Here is a 20,981-nt window from a genome sequence, read left to right as displayed (position 1 = left end):
TTGTTGTAACTCCTTTGTTATAAAATGGGTCCCTAAGACTGAGGCAAGGTTGTGGGGGATGTCAGGCAAGTAAAGCAGGCACTATACAAGCCCATCACATGATGGTGCTACCAGAGGCCCTGAAGATAGAGAAGGAAATTCAACATCCAGGAGAGATGTCTGTTCCAGCAAGGATGAATCACTGCCCACTGTAGAAGCAGGGGGTCTGAGGTAATCACCTAGCCACCCGGTCTACTCAAGTCTATGTGTCCAGGCTTCAGCATCATTTCTTAACTGCTGGCAGGTTGGGTATTCATCAGTAGCAATGGCTAGATCAGCCTTGGTAAGAGAGAGCCCTGCTGGTGGACCCAAACATAACCTCCATACCTACCATCATAGCTATTCTTTCCCCGGGCCTATTGCATAAGCACTGGAATGATCCAGGAGAGAGATGTGCTGATAGGCACAGGATAAATCATTCTGTTTAGTTAGTGACTCTAAGACACTAGTAGCTTTGTACTCTTGATAAGCATTAACACAAGACAAAGATCCTCCCACTTTGTGCACACTCCATAGGTTCATCTATATACCTCTTTTCCAAAATTTGATGTCTCAACATTTCCAATCTTGCTTCTTCCAGCCCCTTGGCCAGTCAGCCAAGTCATTCACCACATCTCAGAAGCCTATATATATCTGTACTTCAGGCCCTTTCTCCCTCCATACAAAGTGAACAACCAAGTGTACTGCTTACAGCTCTGCCCATTAGAAGTGTTTCCCGTTACCACTGTCCTTCAGAATTATCCCTAAATGATTGCAGTGCAGTAGTGGTCCATAGTAGTGCTCATAACAACAGATGAAGCTAATCCACCCAGGAACTAGGACCAAGTTTTTCTCCTCTGTCAATTGGTTATCTAGAACCATGTCTACCTCAATCACCAAATGAAGAACTGAAGGGGAAATATCAGTGTAATATACTGGGTAAGTGGCATTCTGGGACATCTGTTCATGTGTAATTTACTTATGCCCTTTGGTCTTGCTCAGGCCTGATTCCAGATAGACTATTTCCGTCATATAATAGATTGCCACTATACCTGCCTAACCTTATAACTCCATAGACCTGACCTTGTTCATTTTGGGCAGCTCTGCTTGCATTAGTCACATGGTGTCCTGTGAGCAGGTCCTCAGTCTTTACTAGGGCCACTAGCACACCAGGAGCTGCTGTTCAAACAGCAAGTAGTCTCCTGCCATGAAAGATGTAGCCTGGCTTCATAACCCTAGGAATCTTCATTACAGTTCTCTTCCTGGCCTTACCAGAGACATCATGCAGCATCCTTGTGCATAGATACCTCAAGCTGGATCAGGTATGTTGGGTCACATGGCCTGAGCAGCAGCGCAGCTTGCACCACAGCCTGAAACTGCTGCAGAGACTTCTCTGGCTCTGAATCCCACTCAAAACTATGAGCATTTCAGATTATTCCATTAGTGAGTCAGAGCAGAATTTGCAAGTGCAACATATGCTCCCTTCAACAGGTAAAGAGTCCTACATAGTGCCGTGCCACTTCCTTAGTGCTAGTGGATGCAAGGTGCAACAACTTGTCCTTTACCTTGGAGGGGAGATCCCAGAAAGCCTCAGACCGTTCGACCTATTAGAACTTTTCTACTACGGCAGCCCCTGAATTTTCATGGCACGCATTTGACTTCCTGGGGTGTCCAGCATCTTGCCATTTCCCGTTCACCAGGTCCTGTTAGTATAATGTCACTAGTATACTGGACTAGCATAATATTCTGTGGATATCGAGGTCCTTGTGGATTCTCTGTGAAAGAGATCAGAAAAGTTAACAGCCTCAGGACATGAAATACAGACTGCTGTCCTTTCCATGTAAAAGCTAACTACTTTTGATCCCCCTTACTAATGGGAATTGAAAAGAACACAAGAGCCAGATCAGTAGCCATATACCAAATGCTAGAGGATGTGTCGATCTATTCCAGTAAAGATTCTACATCTTGCACAACAGCTGAGATTTAAAGCTACCACTTGAGTTAAGTTTACAATAGTCCACTGTTACCCATCACAGTCCATCTCATGGTAGGAAGCAGACAGATTATTTGAATGGAGATATGGTCGAGACTTCCACTTCTCCCTGCTGTAACTTTGATGGTTATCTCTGTATTTTTTCTTGGTGTACAATCTTGCTTCTATTTCTTATTTTGGCTCAAGTGTAGGAGGTGAAATTTCAGGGGCTGCCACTTGGCCCTTCCCGTCATAATGACTCTAAGAACATTATAAAGGTTACCTGCTGCTTTGTCAAGGCTTTTAAGGCAATTAACAAAAGCCAGCCAACTCTACTATCCTTACAGTTACCATTGCCTCCTATGTTGCTCATTTGCCACCATTGCCACTGCTCCATCTTTATCCAATACATACCTATAGTCCTTATCACCATTTTACCAATGAGTGACCCAGTCCCAGAATCTCATCCTGTGTATCTAATCTCCAGGGCCAGTCTCAGTGTCAATGTCTTAGCCCAGGTTCCCTCCAGAAATCAGAGCCTGAAACATGAGCTTATTGACAGGTAGTCTATTTTGAGGTTTGGTCCCAGGAAACAGGAATAGGGAAGCAAAATAGAAGGAGGCAGTAATGCAAGTGTCTGTAATTAGGCTGGTCACTGTGAGCAACGGAGTCTTGATCTCACTGGGACCTTCTGAAGAGCTGTGTAAAATACACTGCTGAATTGTCTTCTCAAGGGACTGAAGAGGGAACTTTTATCCACCGGCTCCTGTGCTCCATTAGTCAGCCATTGCCCTGTAGGGTATTATTCCCTCACTACCTACATGTAAATCCCACACTCTGGCATCCAAGAAGCCCAGGGTGAAAAGCAAGAGAGACACGGTGCACCTGAGGCAAGGTGCTGTCCTGGAGCTGGCTACTGCAGCAATGACTGAAGTAAAAAGTGGGCTGAGAAAATAGGCTGGGCACAAGGCACTGTATCGTTTGTCTTCAGGTTTTGGCCTTAGCCGAGTTGCCGGGAAAAATCCCAATCAACTTCCTGTTACATAAGCATAAGTAATCCTACATTATACTGGAAATTATTTGTTATCCTGTGTACTTGAGATTGAAAGTCACCACTAACAGCACCAATACCCTGTTTTTTTCGCTATTTGTATTGTCATTGCAAAAAGAACCATGGTTTTGATAATACCAAACTTCTTAGCCTGTCAGCTATTCTGTTTACTGTCTTTCTAGTAGTGTTTAATTGATCTGAATTGATCTTTTCCCAAACCAAATTTACTAAAGCTTGGAGACACTCAAATTTGTATGTGTGTGTGTGTGTAAGATTGGTCCTAAGCTAACATCCATGCCAATCTTCCTCTATTTTTCATGTGGGACACTGCCACAGCACAGCTTGACGAGTGGTGCTAGGTCTGCATCTGGGATCCGAACCTCCAAACCCTGGGCCACTGACGCAGAGCACATGAACTTAACCACTACCTCACTGGGCTGGCCCTGAGACACTCAAGTTTTAATCCAAATGATATTTAAAAACTCAAATCCACGTGTAACTTTATGACTAACTTCTTTCATACTCATCTAGTCCAACTGTAACTGCGTTTTTTTGTTGTCTTTTTAACTCATTACTAGATACTTTGGAACTCTGGTTTCTCAGAAGTTCTATTTTGTTACTGTTTCAATCAATGCTTCCTTTTTTAGTAAAATTTGAAATTTTGTTTTTAACTAACCTACTTTTAGTGAGATTCATGGAAGTTATTTGTAATTTTGAACTCTAGAGTTTTAAAGTGGAACATAGTTTTCTTTTTTTAGAAAAAGTCCTTAAAATACTTCTTAGGAACTGTGGAATCTTTTCATACACTTGTATGATTTTTAAATATATGTTTAATTTAATATATAAAACAGCGCTCCACAAGGGCTGAAGATACAAATTTTACTGTCATCCATATTTCTCTACAGGTTAAAATGTTGTTTATGTAGTCATCTATATAACGTCCTTACAAAGTTGAAAAAAGCAAAGCAGGTTAGCGATTGCATTTCACAATATCCCATGTAGAGGGCAGCAGAGAACTTAAATTTTGTTTTCTCTTTACCCATTATATGGCTTTCCTAGCCTAATTTCCAATTGCTTGTTATTGTTCCAGACAAAAGTAAATAAAAACAAATAGTATCTAGACCAAAGTAATTTTTCTCCAGCTCTAATTTATTTCTAAATTCCAGAATTCTAATTTCACATTAAAAGAAAAAAAGGGAAATAGCCTAACAGTCCTTTTTCTATAGAGAAAGGAAGCAAGGTTATCTTTCTCTTTACTTTATTCATGTTTTAGGAAAGAAAGCATTGAAGACTCCATACAAGCCGAAGAACAGAGGTTATAACTACACCTTTGGTCTTTGGAAACCAATAATTTACCCAAAAAATTGGATATCTTTTACAAAGCTACATTATTACTTTTAGATAATTCGGTTAAGTTTTTTAATTTATAAATTTAAAACATCTTAAAAGCTCTAAGGAGACTTTTAAACCTAGCTCTGCTCCCAACTCACAGAATGACAACTAGCACTGTTTGAGCACTGAGGATGTACTGAACATGTGCTAAAGGTGTGACATGTCTTGTCTTACCTGGAAGGTATATTGTAATAGGAGTTGAGCAGCCCAGATTCAAACCTGTCCAGCCATTGATTAACCATGCAATTTTGGACAAGTTTCTTAAACGTTCTGAGTCCTGGTTTCCTCCATCTGTAAAATGGAGGTAATAGTACATACTTCTTAAAGTTAGTTAAATAGATTACATACATAAAACTCCTAGCACAGAATAAGGACTCAAATTTCTCTTTTCTTTTCACTGCTGTCCTTCAGTTTCCTCCTAAGAAAACTGGCGAGGATGAGTTATTGATCTCAAAGGACCTTTTCAGCTGTCTGATTTTATGGAGTGTTGCTAAGACTCAAGAGTCTCTCAGGCTCATCACTCAGAGTGCTAATTGAACACCCCATCTTCATTGTTGCCTTTTTAGATGCTATCTACAGTTGTCTAAATTATATTTAGACCACAAACCTGAACATTCAAAATGAAACTAAGATTTTTAGGGTTGGTGAGCTAGGATTTTTGTGCTGTGACTATCACCTTTAGACCTTCTTTGGCTCCTGTACACTTTCTGATTTTACATATAAAGACTTCTACCTTTACCTCTTGGGTCCTCAGCTAAAGGAGAGAAATGAGAGATCTCCCCTCCACTCATTATCCTGACTTTACAACTCTATCAGAACTAAATGGAAAAACATAATTTGGAGAAAGACGTCAGATAAGAGACCCATGAGAATGCCCTAGCAGCTTCTTTCCTAACTCTCGCTGGGCATAAGTCCTTTATTCCCTTATGAAACTAGTGGCCATAAATTGTTGACCTTGCACCATTTTTTATCTGACAAAAGTAACTGACCCAGACTGCTGAGTTCTAGCCTAGCCTCTTATTATCTCTGAGGGCTTAGGCAGATCAGTGTTCTTAGCTGTAAAATTAGGAAACTAGATTCCATGGTCTCTGAGGTGCCTCTCCTTTAACACTTTGTAGAACTATCTTCCACAAATAGTTAGCCACTCTTAAGGCCAACCACACTACACACATTGCCCAGATGTGAGTGAGTAATAAAGGGTAGATAGAGGAAATGTAACTAACCAACAACCATTATTTTTTAAAAGATCTCAAAGCAGAAAAATGAATTATTAACATCAGTGTGAATACAAAACACACTGGTGTTTACAGAAGGGTAATGTTGGTCCTTCCTGCAAGAAGTAACACTGTGCTACAAATCTTAGTAAACTGTTTTTTTATAGATTGTCATTATAAATAATCTGTACCCACTGTTTATTCTGCTCTATTCACTCTTCAGCCTCTGTCATTTCTCTTCTGTCTTTATTTCACTGAATTAGCACACTTGAGGTCATTAAACTTGTAATCGCTAAATCCACGAATCTTTTCTTACCCTTCCTAACCTTTTTGCCTATTTAACACCTTTTCTTCCCTTGGCATCTTGCTTTGTTTCTTTCCTTCTGACTGTTCCTTTTGCAAAATTCTTTTTCCTTGGCATTTCTCCTAAGTTAGATCCTTGGAGCCCTGTTCTTTTTTCTCTCTCAGGCATGTCATTCACTCCCAAAACTTAAACTCTGATTTCTGTGTATCTGACTCCCCAATCTAAATCTACCCTCTGGCATCTTCTAAATCCTTGTTCAACATTTCCAAGCACTAGCTCAGTATTTTCATTTGCATTTTCTTCTACCACTTCAGACTCAGTATATCTGAAGTGAAACTCAGAAGTTTCTTTCAAAGCTTTTTCTTCCTTATTTCTTTATTTGCATTAATAGTTACCCATCCTAGCTTTAAAATCGTAGGCATCTTTGACTTCTTGCATATTTTGTCTCTCGAATATGTCCTTTTCCTTTCCTACTGTCCTTACTTTAGGCAAAGTTCTTGATACCTGATTGTGATTTTTGCATTAAATTTCCAGTCATCTTTCAGATCATCTCAAACACCAGCTTACAACATAACATTCATTATCTCTCTTACCTGCTCAATAAAACCATCTGCCTCTCTGTCTTTACCCACAGCCTGTGACTACACACTGCAAGTTTACTCTTTACTCCCTCATGCTCCTTTCGTAAAGCCTCACACTTTTTCCTTGCTCAGACCTACAGAAAACATAACACGGCCTTCAAGGCACCACTGAAATAACATCTTACAGCCTCTTCCCTAGCGTCTTTCCCAGCCCCATCTCAGAAGGTTTCTCCTCCTAAACTCCTGTAGCATTTACTAGCTATACAACTTATTTTGGAATTTTCAAAAGCTGCCTTGTATTAGTTATCTCTTTGTGTGGCCTACCTTTACACAATGGTCTATTAGCACTTTAGCAGCAGATATGAAACCTGTTTTTTTGTATCACCCATAGTATCTAGAATAATGCCTTCCATGTAGTAGATTTCTCTGATCCTAATAAATCCTAAGAATAGAAACTTTTTTTTGCAAATTACCAGCATCATATTATTCATAGTAGTATACAGTTAAGATAAAATCCTACCTTTCAAAATAGAATACAGTACTTTCTGTTAAAGAAGAAAATCTGCTTCATAGCAGGCTACCAAATGAAAGGACATAGTAGTGCTTTTCCATTGAGGAAAGGAGTTTAGACTAGAAGTTTAGAGACTGTCACTAGTGCATGACTTTGGCAGGTGGCTTCACCTCTGTGAACCTCATTTCTTCATCTGTGAAATGGAAGACTTTTTAAGTAGGTCTTTTGACCCTATTAGGACTACATCAAAATTGTTTAATTCAGAACAGAGAAGGACCTTTCAGAACAGAAATCACCTTTTGTGTATTTGTTATAAAACATCTATTACACAGATAGCAAGTTTTTAAAACATGTAGAAAAAATATCTACATTTAAGTCTAAGAAATTCTGAACTTTAAAATCTGAGGTAGCCCAATTATACTTTACCCATAGCCCTTTGGGAGGGTTACTTTAGGAAGAGTGACCTGAAGTGTGCCTCCTGTCCTCACTCTGTTAGTCTTAAGAAAAAATGACGGGAACCAGTATGTAAAGACTCAGATGATTTTACAATTGTGAGTATTCTTGCACTGATGTGAAACAAGAGCAAGGTCCCTGGATAATTGGGCTTTTCTTTAGTATACACACTTACCTGACACTGAATTACGACTGTTTTACTTAAAGTTGTCACGTTGTCCATACTAAGTTCCTTTCTAGGTAATAGGGCTTTATAGGGAAAGTGTCCTGTCTGTAACTAAGTACTAGCGTGGGTAACCTAGATAACAATTAGTTTCCCTTTGGGAATGTCTTTTAAATCAGGAAAAGCCTCACTTTAACCCAGTTTCCTTTTCCCTTCTTGTCTGACTATAGAAATTCCAAACCTCTTGATAAAGAGCTTTCTCTTGCAGAGCGAAAACTGAGAACTTAGGTGTGCCCAGCTGTCAGTTAACTGGAGTCATGTGTCCCTTAGGTGCCCGCCCACTAGAGCCGGGTGCGCAGTTGGTCCCTCCCACAGAGCCTTGAGGTCTGTGCTTTTTCACTGCTGCTTGTAGAAGCCGCTCCACCACAGGGAAGAGGCTTGGGCAAATGGCTGCCCAGGGTGGCCGACGCTCCGAGGAGAAGCTTGTGTGCTGGTTTAGAGCTTCCTTATAGGGCTGACTCGGATGTGGATTAATTCTAAAGACTTTTGAGGGATACTTGGTAAAGCATGGTGGCGCATGATGAGATTGGAGGTCTTCTACCTATTAAAAGGACTATACGAGTCCTAGATGTTAATAATCAGTCCTTCAGAGAACAAGAGGTAAGACTTTAAGAGAAAATTAAGCTAAAGGAATGTTTTCTAACTCCATGGAACTTTTCAGATTTTTAACAATTTATTAACAGTGTAATTTTAAACTCAACTTTTGATCTTACTGAGTGTTAAAATGTATGCCTTTGATTTATATGCAAGTTTGAAATGTGTGTAGGAACTATGGTATAAGTTTAGGAACTGTGATAAGGTTTTTACATAGCATAGCCTGAGTGTACACAAACTTTTATACAAAAAGAAAAAGATTTTAAATGTATATGCTTCTCAATTTGGTTAATAGGTCATGTTTCTGATGCTTCACACAGTTGTTTTTTTGTAACTTGCGTTTATATTTCCTAGTCTTAGGAATTGCCTTAGAGAATAAGAGGAAAATAAGAATCCCTTCCTTGTAAGTGAATGCTGGTGAACGCGTTGCAGCTAAAGTGCTCTCTGACCTAGTGCTCATTTTTATCTTTCTTTCCACATCTAAGTCCATTGTTTGCAAGTTTGTTTCTTCAGAAAGAAAAACATGTAAAAATATTTAAACCAATGAATCATTATTTAGGTACTTCTATCCTCCTTGCCTTAATTGTCTGAAGTCATTGTGATTTTTAAAAGTTTTTATGAACATTTATCAAAATAAGTGATTTTTATGCCATTTTATTTAATTTTGACAGTTAATTTAATACTATATGGGTATTGTATTTATACTGCATAATACAAAAAATATACTCTATGATAGATACTATATTATCACATGATAGAAATAGTGTTCCTGTATTCAATTAACTATATACTTATCTTGATTGTGGTGATGGTTTTGTGGCTATATACATATATCAAAATGTATCTAATTATATATTTTAGATATGTGCAGTTTATTGTATACCTCAGTAAAGCTTTGTATCATACATACACCTTTTGGTAGTTAAAATAGCTGCCATCTTTAGGAGGTATGCTTTCATTTGGTGTGGTTTGGCTTTGGTTTTTATTTTATGTTTGTTTGGTTTTGGGTTTTGCTCATATGTTTCAGTTTTCTCAAAATGTATAAGCACTTCCTTTGAGTTGCAAGTCATATGTGGTCGTCAGTGTAAATATTGAAACTGATCCTCTTTTGGACCATCAAGAACTAGTCTTTTTTGCTTGATATCAAGCGTTAGCCGTGTTTCTGGCATACCTTTATTCCAAAGATTAAAAATACCAGGAATGTTGTCGGGTTTTTAGTAGTAGCAACACAGCCTTAAGTAAATAACTAAATTTGACTATTTCTGTTGCTAAGTAGAAAAGGAAGAAATACTATGTGATCATAACTCAGTTCTACCTTTTTGTAAATAACTTTTTCTTTTTATTCTTCTTAAAGTTTTTGCCAGATAGAGAAAATTGTTTATCCAGTAACCCAAACGAATAAACCTAGACATGTACTGGTTTGTTTTTTTAAGTGTCTTGATTTGGTTGACTATAGAAGTGACCATCCTAAATTATATCCTCTTACGTGACATCATTAGTAGGAAAAAACTTCTTACAAAAAAAACAGAGTTTACAACAGAGTTGTTCCATGTTGTTGCTTTTATGTGCAGGGTACATCCCAATGAAAGACTTTAAATTGATCTTAATAATTTTCTCTTTATAGAATATTTTAAGGCATAAAATTTGACTGCAAGTAGATTAGCAAAACAAAGAGATTGATTAAAAACTTGGTCTCAAGGCAGATTCCCTGTAATAATACATGTGATTACCTAGCTAAACTAGATATCTGGTTAAAAGGTAATGTAAATAAACAACATAAATTTATGTTAAAGGGTGTTGGGGTTTTTTTCCCATCTAAGTGAACTTTAGCCCTGGTGAAAGGTTGCCTACAGTGGAAATTTCCTCAAGCATGTAAAACTTGTTGGTATTTGTTTATTCCCATAGATTTTCAGGTTGTCTTTTGAAGAGAGTGTATAATTTGAATATCTGTACCCATTCTTTAAGTGTCTTGTATTCACCATAACACTCTTAATAACCCTCCAAAACAGAAATAAGCAACAACAGCAACAAAACCATTATGTAAGATAGGTAGACGCCTAGCCCTCTCTTCCTTCATCTCCAGACGCTGTACCTGTGTCCTGTGTCCTGTGTGCGTGGAGGGACAGATATGGGTGTAATACCAGTTCTCGAAAAATTTTGTCTTAGGACTATGTTTCTGACAGTGCACATTTTTAGGTTCTTAGTAGCCAAACCAAGATAACTAAAATGGTTCATCTAGACCTCTAACGAAAAACTGCTTTTGGTTGTAGCTCATGTGGACCAAATCCTAACCTGTATTTTAAGAGACAAATTTTTGTCCCACGCTTATACGTGACCCATGAATGCCTACTCTATATCACTTTTCCACAAAGGTTTTCTGTATGACATTTTTTTCAAATAGTGTATGTATCCTGAAATTAGTGATGAACCATATTTGATATTACACCTTTACATTTCAATCACATTTAAGTGATTTTATTCATTAAAATTTTTTATACTTTTGAATATATATGCTAAAAGTTTGTGTTGTCTGCCAAACATTCTTCACATATATCCTTTTAGTAAGGCAGCAAAGTTTTATTGAATCCCCAAAAGCATGTGTGAAAAATACGAAGTTGTCCTCCCACCCTCCCTTTCCCCCCACCACCCATATTTCCAGATTTAGTACCATACTCTCTTACCAAGACATTTTAAGACTCTCGTGCTGTACTGACTGAGCTAGAGGCATTCTTAACAAGACATCTTAGATTAGATAAACTCTTAAGACTAACATGTTCTTTGTGAAGAAGTGAGGCTATAGATGGGTTTCTAAAAGACTGTGGGACATATGTAACCACCAGATACTGCTTAGCATATCCTGCCACCCTAAAGAGACTCCATAAACAAAATCCACATTAAAGATGTTTTAGATATATTTACATTTTGTTATCTAAATCTAAATTCTGTAGTTTTAATTTTAAACACATAATTTTGAGTCACCAGGAAATTAGTAGTTGTACTGTAACTGATCCTACAAAGACAATAATTTTTTATTATTAATTTGATATTATGTAATAAAATAGGAATCAAAAATTCCTTTCCTCCCAGCTAAACTAACCTTTCCTTTCAAATTCACTGGGAAGAGCACCTTTCCAAAGACTTTTAAATTGAAATTAAATATTTTGTGATTTACTAGGAAGTCAAGTTTGTTATGCTTTAAACAAAGAAGCAGAATTAACCTCTGTTTCCAAAAAGTGAAACAGAATTTTCTGACAACTGCTTTGTTTCTAGTTAACGTTACCATATCTTACTTTGTGAGGTAATTATATCTCTCTTCAAACAGAAGACTCTTTGTGCTGTCTTTGCTAAATAGAAAGGAATGCCTTATGCTGGACCTTCTGCCATGCATGTGTCACTTCAGTCTTGCACAGATGTATATTGTAGAGGCATTCACACATGTCCTTGACCACACAGTGTGTCATTTAACTACATATCTTGAAGGTTTCTTTTTCAGTTCACTTAACATTTTCACATTAATGGCTTTATATTCAAAGTTTGACTTTGGAGTTAATTATTTTGGCAGGGGAGGGTTGATCTACAACTCCACCTCTTAAGGCTTTCAAAGGCCTGAATTCTCCTTGGCCATCTGAAGTCTGCTTAGTGGGTCACGCTCCTTTCTGACATGTATGTAGACCTTTAGGGCACGAAGGCGTCTTGTTGCTTCTTTGGCTATTTGAATCATTTAAGTTTCTTTCCAGAGAATTTTAACTCTTTCTGTCGCTATATTCTTAAATTATTCTAAGGGGATTATTTTTATTCAATTTCCTCACCCCTTGTTTATATAACTTTAGTCATATCAAAGGATTTTTAGAAAAAATGTTTCATCTGTCACTTTAAAATAATTTTTATTTTTAAGTGGTAATTTTAGTATAATTTTTAATTATATGTCCTTCTGAATTCTTAGCAAAATTATTTTATCAAGTATGCTACAATTATCAAAGGCGCTAAATACAAACCAGCAGTTATACTCCATGGACATTATAAGGGATAGGCCTGGTTTGTGATCTAGCCTTCTTTATTTCAATAGCTGTATGAGTCACCTAATGGTATGCCTCCATTTTCCTAGCAATAAAATTTGAATAATGCAATTTTTGAAGTTTCGAGATCCTTGAATGATTGATATGTTTGCTGTACTGTTATTTTAAAAACAATATGTGTAGAGTAATAACTATTTCTTCTAAATTTATATATACTTTTCCTTTAAGTTAATACATTAAATGTATGAGAGAGGATCCAATTATTTATAAATACAAATATTTATGTAAAGTGGGAATATTCCTAAGAAAGAATGTTAGTAATAGCTAAAACTTAATATGTTCCAAGCACTGTTCTGAGCCTTTTAAACATATCTTAATCTTCCTAACAACTTTATAGAGACATTCTAATATTAATCTCATTTTACAGATGAGGAAACTGAGACCCCAGGTGTTCCCTAGCAAGTGCTAGAACCAGGATTTGGGCCCAGTCAGTCTGATTCCAGAGCCTGAGTGCTCTTTTAACCATTGTCTTGCCTCTGCTTGAACACCTCACCTGACAGGGACCTCACTGCCTTAAAAGTTAATCCATTCCAGTGTCAAACATGTTCTTTAAAAGCACTTCTCTAACTAAAGTATTTAAGAATGAAATGATATAATGTCTGGGATTTGCTTTAAAATATTCCAGTTGGGGCAGAGATGAAACAGATTGTTACACCAAAACCTATTGAAGCTGAGTGACATAAGGACATAGAATCCATTATGCTATTCTCCACTTTTGTGTATGTTTGAAATTTTTCATAATAATAATTTTTTTAAAGTTACTCTCTATATTAAACTTAAAAGTTCTATAGGATTTTAGAATCTAATTTCTTTGTTTTAATTTTAGTTTTTCTTCTGTTTAATGATAATATTTGTTATATTCTCAGAGTGCTATTCAGCTATTCAACTGGTCTTTTCTATACCATTTATTTTTTAATAAATTACTGCAACTCAGCAGTGTTCTTAGTGTTTTAACAATGAAGAACAACATTCATTTTCAGAGTTCCATGTTTCTGTATTTCATAATGTACAAATATTGGTTTTCGAGAGGGCTCAACTTTGTCCAAACTTGTTTGAAATTATTACACCTAAACACACATTTAGTATAACCTGTTTTTGTTTTTATAGGAGCCAAGCAATAAAAGAGTTCGACCTCTAGCTCGGGTCACATCCTTAGCAAATTTAATCTCTCCTGTAAGAAATGGAGCAGTCAGACGCTTTGGTCAAACAATACAGGTAAGGGGGGTCGGAGGGAATGTAGTGAGGGTTTTTTTTTTTCCCCTAAAGATTTTATTTTTCCCTTTTCTCCCCAAAGCACCCCAGTACACAGTTGTATATTTTTTTTAGTTGTGGGTCCTTCTAGATGTGGCATGTGGGACGCCACCTCAGCATGGCCTGACGAGCAGTGCCATGTCCGCCCCCAGGACCAAACCAGCAAAACCCTGGGACACCAAAGCGGAGCACGCAAACTTAACCACTCGGCTACAGGGCCAGCCCCAGGGGGTTTTTTATAGAAACCTAAAATTTGTATTTTTCTTTGAGTTGTACAAACAGGTTTGTGCTATTATACTTAAACATAACTTTCCCTTTTGGAATATGCTGGTAAGAAATACTGTTACCAGAATAATATTTATATAGCCTCATTATGTTAGTTTCCATCTTATATCAAAGCATGGTCTTGGATAGTTTTTATTCCCAAAAAGTAATTTTGGCTGATAAATATGTATATACTCTGTGTGTGTGAGAAAAATTGGCCCTGAGCTAACATCCTGTTGCCAATCTTCCTCTTTTTGCTTGAGGAAGATTGTTGCTGAGCTAACATCTGTGCCAGTCTTCCTCTATCTTGTATGTGGGACACTGCCACAGCATGGCTTGATGAGCAGTGTGTAGGGCCGTGCCCAGGATCCAAACCCACAAACCCTGGGCCGCTGAAGCAGAGCACATGAACTTAACCACTATGCCACTGGGCCAACCCTAATAAATATTTTAGAATGATAGATTGAAGCTTGGATAAATGATTGTTTAATGCATTGAGAAATCCTCAGAACTTTGTTCTTAATTTGTCTTTCTAATATTTTTAAGGAAAAAAAGAGAATAATTACTGTAGCCTCCAAATCTTTTCTCTTTTATTCACCTCTTTGCTTTTTCTTTTAAGTCATTTACCCTTCGTGGTGACAACAGATCCCCAGCTTCTGCCCAGAAGTCATCGAGCAGATCAACAATCCCAACGCCTGCCAAAAGGAGAAGTAGTGTACTGTGGTCAGAGATGTTAGACGTCAGTATGAAGGAGTCTTTAACTACCAAAGAAATCAAACGTCAGGAGGTATGCTGGCATTCAATAGCAAGACCGTATTTATTAGCTTATATTAAAAAAAAAGTAGTCCCCTTTTTTAAACATATGTTTTACCAGAAGAATAGCAAACTAATGGCTATGTCAAAATCAACTTGCGTTTTTGTATTTGAGCATTAATTCATAACGCATGCTGAGCAACACTTTGTGATAGGTGGTAATCATCAAATTTAACAACTCAAATGGGGTAAAATTATAAAACATACGGCAACCTTTTATTTGAGATTCCATTCTGAATTATAATTTTCAGACTCAGTCACTTTAAAAAAGTGCCATTTAGAACATAAGTGATGGTAAATATCAGTTGTATATAATTTTCTTTTCTCAAAGGAAGAAATGGCCAATGATGTTTGCTGAATTTCTTTTAGGCAATATATGAAATGTCCCGAGGTGAACAGGATTTAATCGAGGATCTCAAGCTTGCAAGAAAGGTCAGTAAATAACTTTTTATCATATATTCTAGTTTTTAAAAATTATATTTTACAAATCCTAAAGGATAGTTTTCTTACCTTTAGAAGTAGAAAAGTAGAAGATATCTATTGGCGAATCCTTTTTTTAGATTAGGTTTATTAGAGACATCTCTTCAAATATGAATATCAGTAAGAGAGTCTATTTGGGGATTAACATTGCTTTAATTTCCTTTATGTGTCACAAATAGAACCCACTATAGCTTTTATGTAGTTAGTCATGCTTGCATTCAAAGATCCGTCATCATGTTTTATTTGCTTGATCTCTTTGTGTGACACATTTCTCCCTCTCTGACAGGCCTACCATGACCCCATGTTAAAGTTGTCTATTATGTCAGAGGAGGAACTCACACATATATTTGGTGATTTGGATGCTTACATACCTCTGCATGAAGGTAAGATATGCTACATAATTTTCATTAGTATCTGAACAGCAGTAACACAAGTAATTTTAAATCTAAACTTCTAATTTAGTGCTGAATTATTTTTTAAGTAAACCTATTATTGGTATTTCTGCTTTTTCACACTTCAGATTTGTTGGCAAGAATAGGAGAAGCAACTAAGCCTGGTGGAACAGTGGAGCATATTGGTCACATCCTTGTGAGCTGGGTATGTAGCGGGTTGTTTACTCCAGACACTTTCTTACAGATATGCCACACTTGTCATTTGTGATGAATATCATATCCATTTGATCCAGTAACTGGATTCTAAAAACAAATAACCAGGGCATTAAATTTACATAGCTATAAGAAGTTACAGGCTGTTTTAAAAAATACTTCATGAATGATACAGTTTTATTTGTTATAAAAATATGTTCCTCCCTAGACAGCCTTCTCATATTATATTCCATTAATTGTCTGTTTCACTCTTTCAGTTAACATTTGAGTGCCTGCCAGATGCGAGGCACTGTTCTAGGAGGGATCACTCAGGGATTCACTGATGAAAGACAGTCTCTACATTTATAATCTAGTGAGAGAATAGTCTAGTAAATAAACAGTCTCAAGGTCGGTGGTGACCATGATAGAGAAATGCTCGGGGGTCCTGGCAATACAGAAGACTAGCATCTGACTGAGCTTGGGGGAAGTGGAAGTTATGAATCTTTGGCTGAATTGGGGAAATTGGAAAAGGGCATCCTGATGTTGGCCCAGAATACTCTCCTACTCCCATTATCACCTGCAGGAAAATTTCCACACCTTGTTAAAATGTTCAAGAATAGCTGTACGTTTTATTTTTGAGATCATGGGCTTACTAATGGGCTCAATTGTAAGAGGACCTTATTGTACTTTGTTTTCTCTTATGACTCTCCAGTTGCCAGGCTTGAATGCCTACAAAGGCTACTGTAGTAACCAGCTGGCAGCCAAAGCTCTTCTCGATCAAAAGAAACAGGATCCAAGAGTCCAAGACTTCCTCCAGCGGTGTCTGGAGTCTCCCTTCAGTCGAAAACTAGATCTTTGGAGCTTCCTGGATATTCCTCGAAGTCGCCTAGTCAAATACCCTTTACTGTTGAAAGAAATTCTTAGACATACTCCAAAAGACCACCCTGATGTTCAGCTTCTGGAGGAAGCTGTAAGTAGTCCAATAAATGATTCTTACGTTTTTCAAGTTTATCTATTAGCTTGCCGTGGAAGGTATACAGTCATACTCTCAAATCTTATGCCTATTGAATCTGCATAGTGAAGTGTTCTGTTGTCATTTTAAGTTCCCCATACGTTAGTGCACTGTGCGCTAAGCAATACAGAGATGTAACGCATTTTATATTTATATCTTAATCAAAAGGCTCGATTCTAATCTGATCACTTCCGCTAGCTAGAAGTGTGACTTTGGGAAAATCTCTCAATTTGGCTGAGGCTGTTTCTTCTTCTGTGAAACGAAGGGACTAACTGAATTAACTGATTCTAGAGTCCCTTCAAGCTTTAAAACTCTATCATTTTAATGTGAAGTTTTAGCCCTGTACGAAACAGGATAAGTTAATCTGCTGAAAATGCTCTATCAATTTTTTGATAATTTTTAGATACTGATAATACAAGGAGTTCTCTCTGATATCAACTTGAAGAAAGGCGAATCAGAATGCCAGTATTACATTGACAAACTGGAGTATCTGGATGAAAAGCAGAAGGATCCTAGAATTGAAGCGAGCAAGGTGCTGCTTTGCCACGGGGAACTGAAGAATAAAAATGGACATGTAAGTTTGTTTATTTGGATACTGATGTGAAGTGAGCTTTTACTTTCCCCTTCCCATCCTGTTTAAATTTTTCCACATAAATTATGAAGCAGGTTTGTAAAATAAATTCATCACATAATGAAGGAAGGTTACTGGTTTTCTTTTTATGTTAGCAGCTTTGATAAAGCAAACATTTGGTTGCTGTTGTTACAGAAGGACTTAAATGTCTCAGTGGAGAATCAGTAATACTTTCTTTCTTAGTTTTGAAGCATAAATCAACTTATTTAGCTAGAGATTCCTTTCTAAATAAATTGTTAGTTCCATAATGTTTAATAAAACAGCATATCCTTTAGAAAGTTTGAAGAGTTAACTTTATAGTGATGGAAGTAGTTTTTAGCACTACTGAACAAATTTCTGCAGCGGACTGAATGAAAGCAAACCTATGTTTAAAATCTTAATCACAAAAGTACTGGCTAGAACTAAGTATAATCATGGAATGGTATTTTTGTTTCATTATGTGCTTTTCAGAAGCCCAATTTATAAGTTGAGGGTTTTTTTGGAAAAAGCTGAAATCTGATTTCTATCATGAGGCCTAATTATTCTTTAAAAGCTTAAATTTGTGTGGGACAAAATAGCATCATTAACATTTTTACCAGCTTGCATTTTTTAATCCTTGCTTTGTTAGGAAACTGTGGTATACAATACGGGTGTTTCCGTTCATGTTACTACTGATAGTCAGGTCTTTGTGGTGCTTAGCGTTTACTCAGCTACTGCTTAATCTAATGTTACACACCCATAAAAAAGTGTTATATGGTCTGAAATTAGAAAAGCTCTCCAAGTATAGCACGCACAGCCTTGAAATCACATCTTTATGGGATCATTTGTAAGGGGGACCTTAGTAAATAAATTTGATGAAATTAATGTCAAATCAAGCTATTTCAACAATGGATTTCAATCACTTAAAATTACAAAGTTTCATATTTAGGAAGGATTTGTTTCCTGTTTCTCCAGAAACTTTACATTTTCCTGTTTCAAGACATCTTGGTTTTGACTCGGCCTGTTACACGAAATGAGCGTCACTCTTACCAAGTTTACCGCCAACCAATCCCAGTCCAAGAGCTGGTCTTAGAAGACCTGCAGGATGGAGATGTGAGAATGGGAGGGTCCTTTCGAGGGGCTTTCAGCAACTCAGATAAAGGTAAAACTACGAGCTTTAAAATAGTTTAAGTAAACATGAACTCAGAACCTAAATGAGTTTTGTTTTGATCTTTAAGAATTCTGTCCCTACATAAAAGATGAATGAAATGGGTTCCGTTGTCCTCTACCTGTTATGCCCATTAAGTTGTCAGGTGGTTCACTGCTGTAACACCAGCAGGTGTGTCTAATAAGTAACGTGTAGCCTTTATTTAATGTATCGACCTAACAGAATGCACATTGCGTAAATACCAGCCCCCGTCCTAAGATTCTATGACCACTTTATCTAGAATAAACTTTTTTCTTACGTCTGATTTCCTTCTTTTCCATTTTTATTTTTCTAGCTAAAAATATCTTTAGAGTTCGCTTCCAAGACCCCTCTCCAGGCCAGTCTCACACTCTGCAAGCCAATGATGTGTTCCACAAGCAGCAGTGGTTCAATTGTATTCGAACCGCCATTGCCCCTTTCCAGCAGGCCGCCAGTCCCTCTGAGCTTCAGGGTCTGCCAGAGCTCCACGAGGAGTACACAGAGAACAACCCCTCAGCCGGGAACGTCAGAGCCCAGAGAAGGGTGTCCACAGCATCTAGTGTGACTCAGGTCGAAGTTGATGGAGATGCTTCAGAATGTGGCTCCCCAGTACACACAGCAGATGACATTAAGAGTGTAAAAGCACCCCGAACACAGTCCAGCTTCCGTAAAGCAAGGGACAAAGCCCAGCTGAGTGGCAAACGGAAAGAGACTCTGGTGTAAAGGAAGCTCTGTGTGTTAACTGGTGGAGAGACTGTTTATTTATAAATGTGTACAGTTTGTTGTTTCTTGTTATGTGGCATGGGAGCATTGCAGGGTTACTTAATAGTAGTCTTAACATTTGCTATGTTTTTAGTTGGTTTGGGTTGTTCCATTTTTTTTTTAATGGCAGCTAAAGATATATATACAGATTATTGTTAAAATCCTTTTTTTTTAGGTATTTCCTCAGATTATTTAGAACATGCAAACCTGGTATTTTTAATCAAATGAAATATTTATGAAATTTCTCCTCATTCAAATTCATCATGACTTTCCAGTATCAACCAGTAGTGATACAGTTTTTGCCAAAACTTAAAATTTTGCAGATACTGGGATTTTACCAGTCTTTATTTGATAAACTTTGCATGCAGAATTTGAAATTTTAACATTGGCACCTAAAATCTACATGGAATATGTGTTTGTAATATTTCGGAATTTACATTGAAACAGACCTTCCTTGGAAAACGAACCATAAAACTTAATAGGTTTTCCATTTTATCAACTGGAATGCTTTATATTAGTTTTTTTTTCACTGCACATTCCTCATTTTTTCATTCATTTAACCGGCCAATATTTAATTTTTTTATTGTAAAGTAGTTTTTAGTATTTGCTTTTATTTTTTTACTTTGATGCCTTTTCAAATTGGCATGTCTTTAAAGTATTTTTCTTTCTTGATTAAAAATGTGTGTGTATGTGTGTGTGTGTGTGTATATATATAAAATTTTTTTGATCATATTAACTTTACCAAGTGAAACCAAGCCATACTGTTTTTGAGCCAATTAAGAAAATTACAATTTTTAACGTGTAGCATTTCAGGGTGGTGAACACACATGAAATGACTCAGTATGTTCTGGACTACTGCAAGAAAACCACCTTAAGGATTTTGTTGACAGTTTTAGTGTTGTCTGAAAAGCAAAAGGGAAGGCAATTGACTGGTAGTAAGTAAAAGAAAAAAAGAGGGAACAAGAGAGTAGGTTTGTCTTAAAGTAAAAATGTCTGGCTGTGCCAGAACGTGAAAGAGATAGCAAGAGCTAAACCTGAGGGCGTGTAGTAAGTTGTAGAAGGTTGGGGGATGTGAGCTTTATTTGCCTTGGTTTATAATAACCTGCGAATAATGGGTTTGAAAAGAAACAATGAAATGTATTGAAAATTTGACCACATTAGATCAATTGTGGTGGATTTATTCTTAAGAGAGAAAAAGACTGATGAATCTTTTCCTGTAAAATGTTCCTGTCCGAATGAGATCATGTCTCTAAGGGAGGACAACAAGCCCTGTGTCGTGGCAGATTTATAGTGGTGATCAGTTCCGTAAACATTGACTCTTCTGTGAACTATATTTGGCCAGTGGAAATGAAAATTGGAAAAGACTGTAAATAGATCAATCCGAGTGATTTCTCTGTATAAATGAATTATACAATTAAAACAAGCACACACATAATCACCCTTAAAGGTTTCTTGCTTGTGGATATTTGGGGACATTTGCCAGAATATGTTGGTATGGCAAAGGAGGTAACAGCAAGCCTCACAAAAGTTTTAGAAAATCATAAATACTTAAACCTTTGAAATTCATTGATGAGTAAGAGAAAGAATCAGTTACGTCAAGTTTTATGAATCTTATTAAAACCATTTAGAATGCAGTATAATCAGAAATAGC

The 20,981-nt window shown here is 37.0% G+C and overlaps 1 protein-coding gene across 2 annotated transcripts in view; it reads left to right on the top strand.

Annotated features, from left to right (window-relative positions):
* The window catches only part of NET1 (neuroepithelial cell transforming 1), a 61,583-nt gene extending 40,818 nt beyond the window's left edge, over positions 1–20,765 (top strand). The window contains exons 1-10 of one of the 2 annotated variants that reach the window (XM_046678678.1): positions 8,055–8,319; positions 13,497–13,604; positions 14,524–14,691; positions 15,087–15,149; positions 15,484–15,580; positions 15,718–15,794; positions 16,494–16,751; positions 17,197–17,367; positions 18,358–18,544; positions 18,885–20,765. In XM_046678678.1, the coding sequence (XP_046534634.1) occupies positions 8,227–8,319; positions 13,497–13,604; positions 14,524–14,691; positions 15,087–15,149; positions 15,484–15,580; positions 15,718–15,794; positions 16,494–16,751; positions 17,197–17,367; positions 18,358–18,544; positions 18,885–19,291 (1,629 nt within the window). In that variant the 5' untranslated portion in view covers positions 8,055–8,226 and the 3' untranslated portion in view covers positions 19,292–20,765. Of the gene's footprint in view, positions 1–8,054; positions 8,320–13,496; positions 13,605–14,523; positions 14,692–15,086; positions 15,150–15,483; positions 15,581–15,717; positions 15,795–16,493; positions 16,752–17,196; positions 17,368–18,357; positions 18,545–18,884 lie in introns of those variants that run through there. The other variant, XM_046678679.1, reaches the window with a different exon arrangement.
* The last annotated feature ends 216 nt before the right edge of the window (positions 20,766–20,981 follow it).

The sequence above is a fragment of the Equus quagga genome, chromosome 12 (genome assembly GCF_021613505.1).
Source record: "Equus quagga isolate Etosha38 chromosome 12, UCLA_HA_Equagga_1.0, whole genome shotgun sequence".
Taxonomy (NCBI): domain Eukaryota; kingdom Metazoa; phylum Chordata; class Mammalia; order Perissodactyla; family Equidae; genus Equus; species Equus quagga.
Note: the sequence above shows the minus strand (reverse complement) of the source record. Positions and strands in the feature narration are given on the sequence as shown.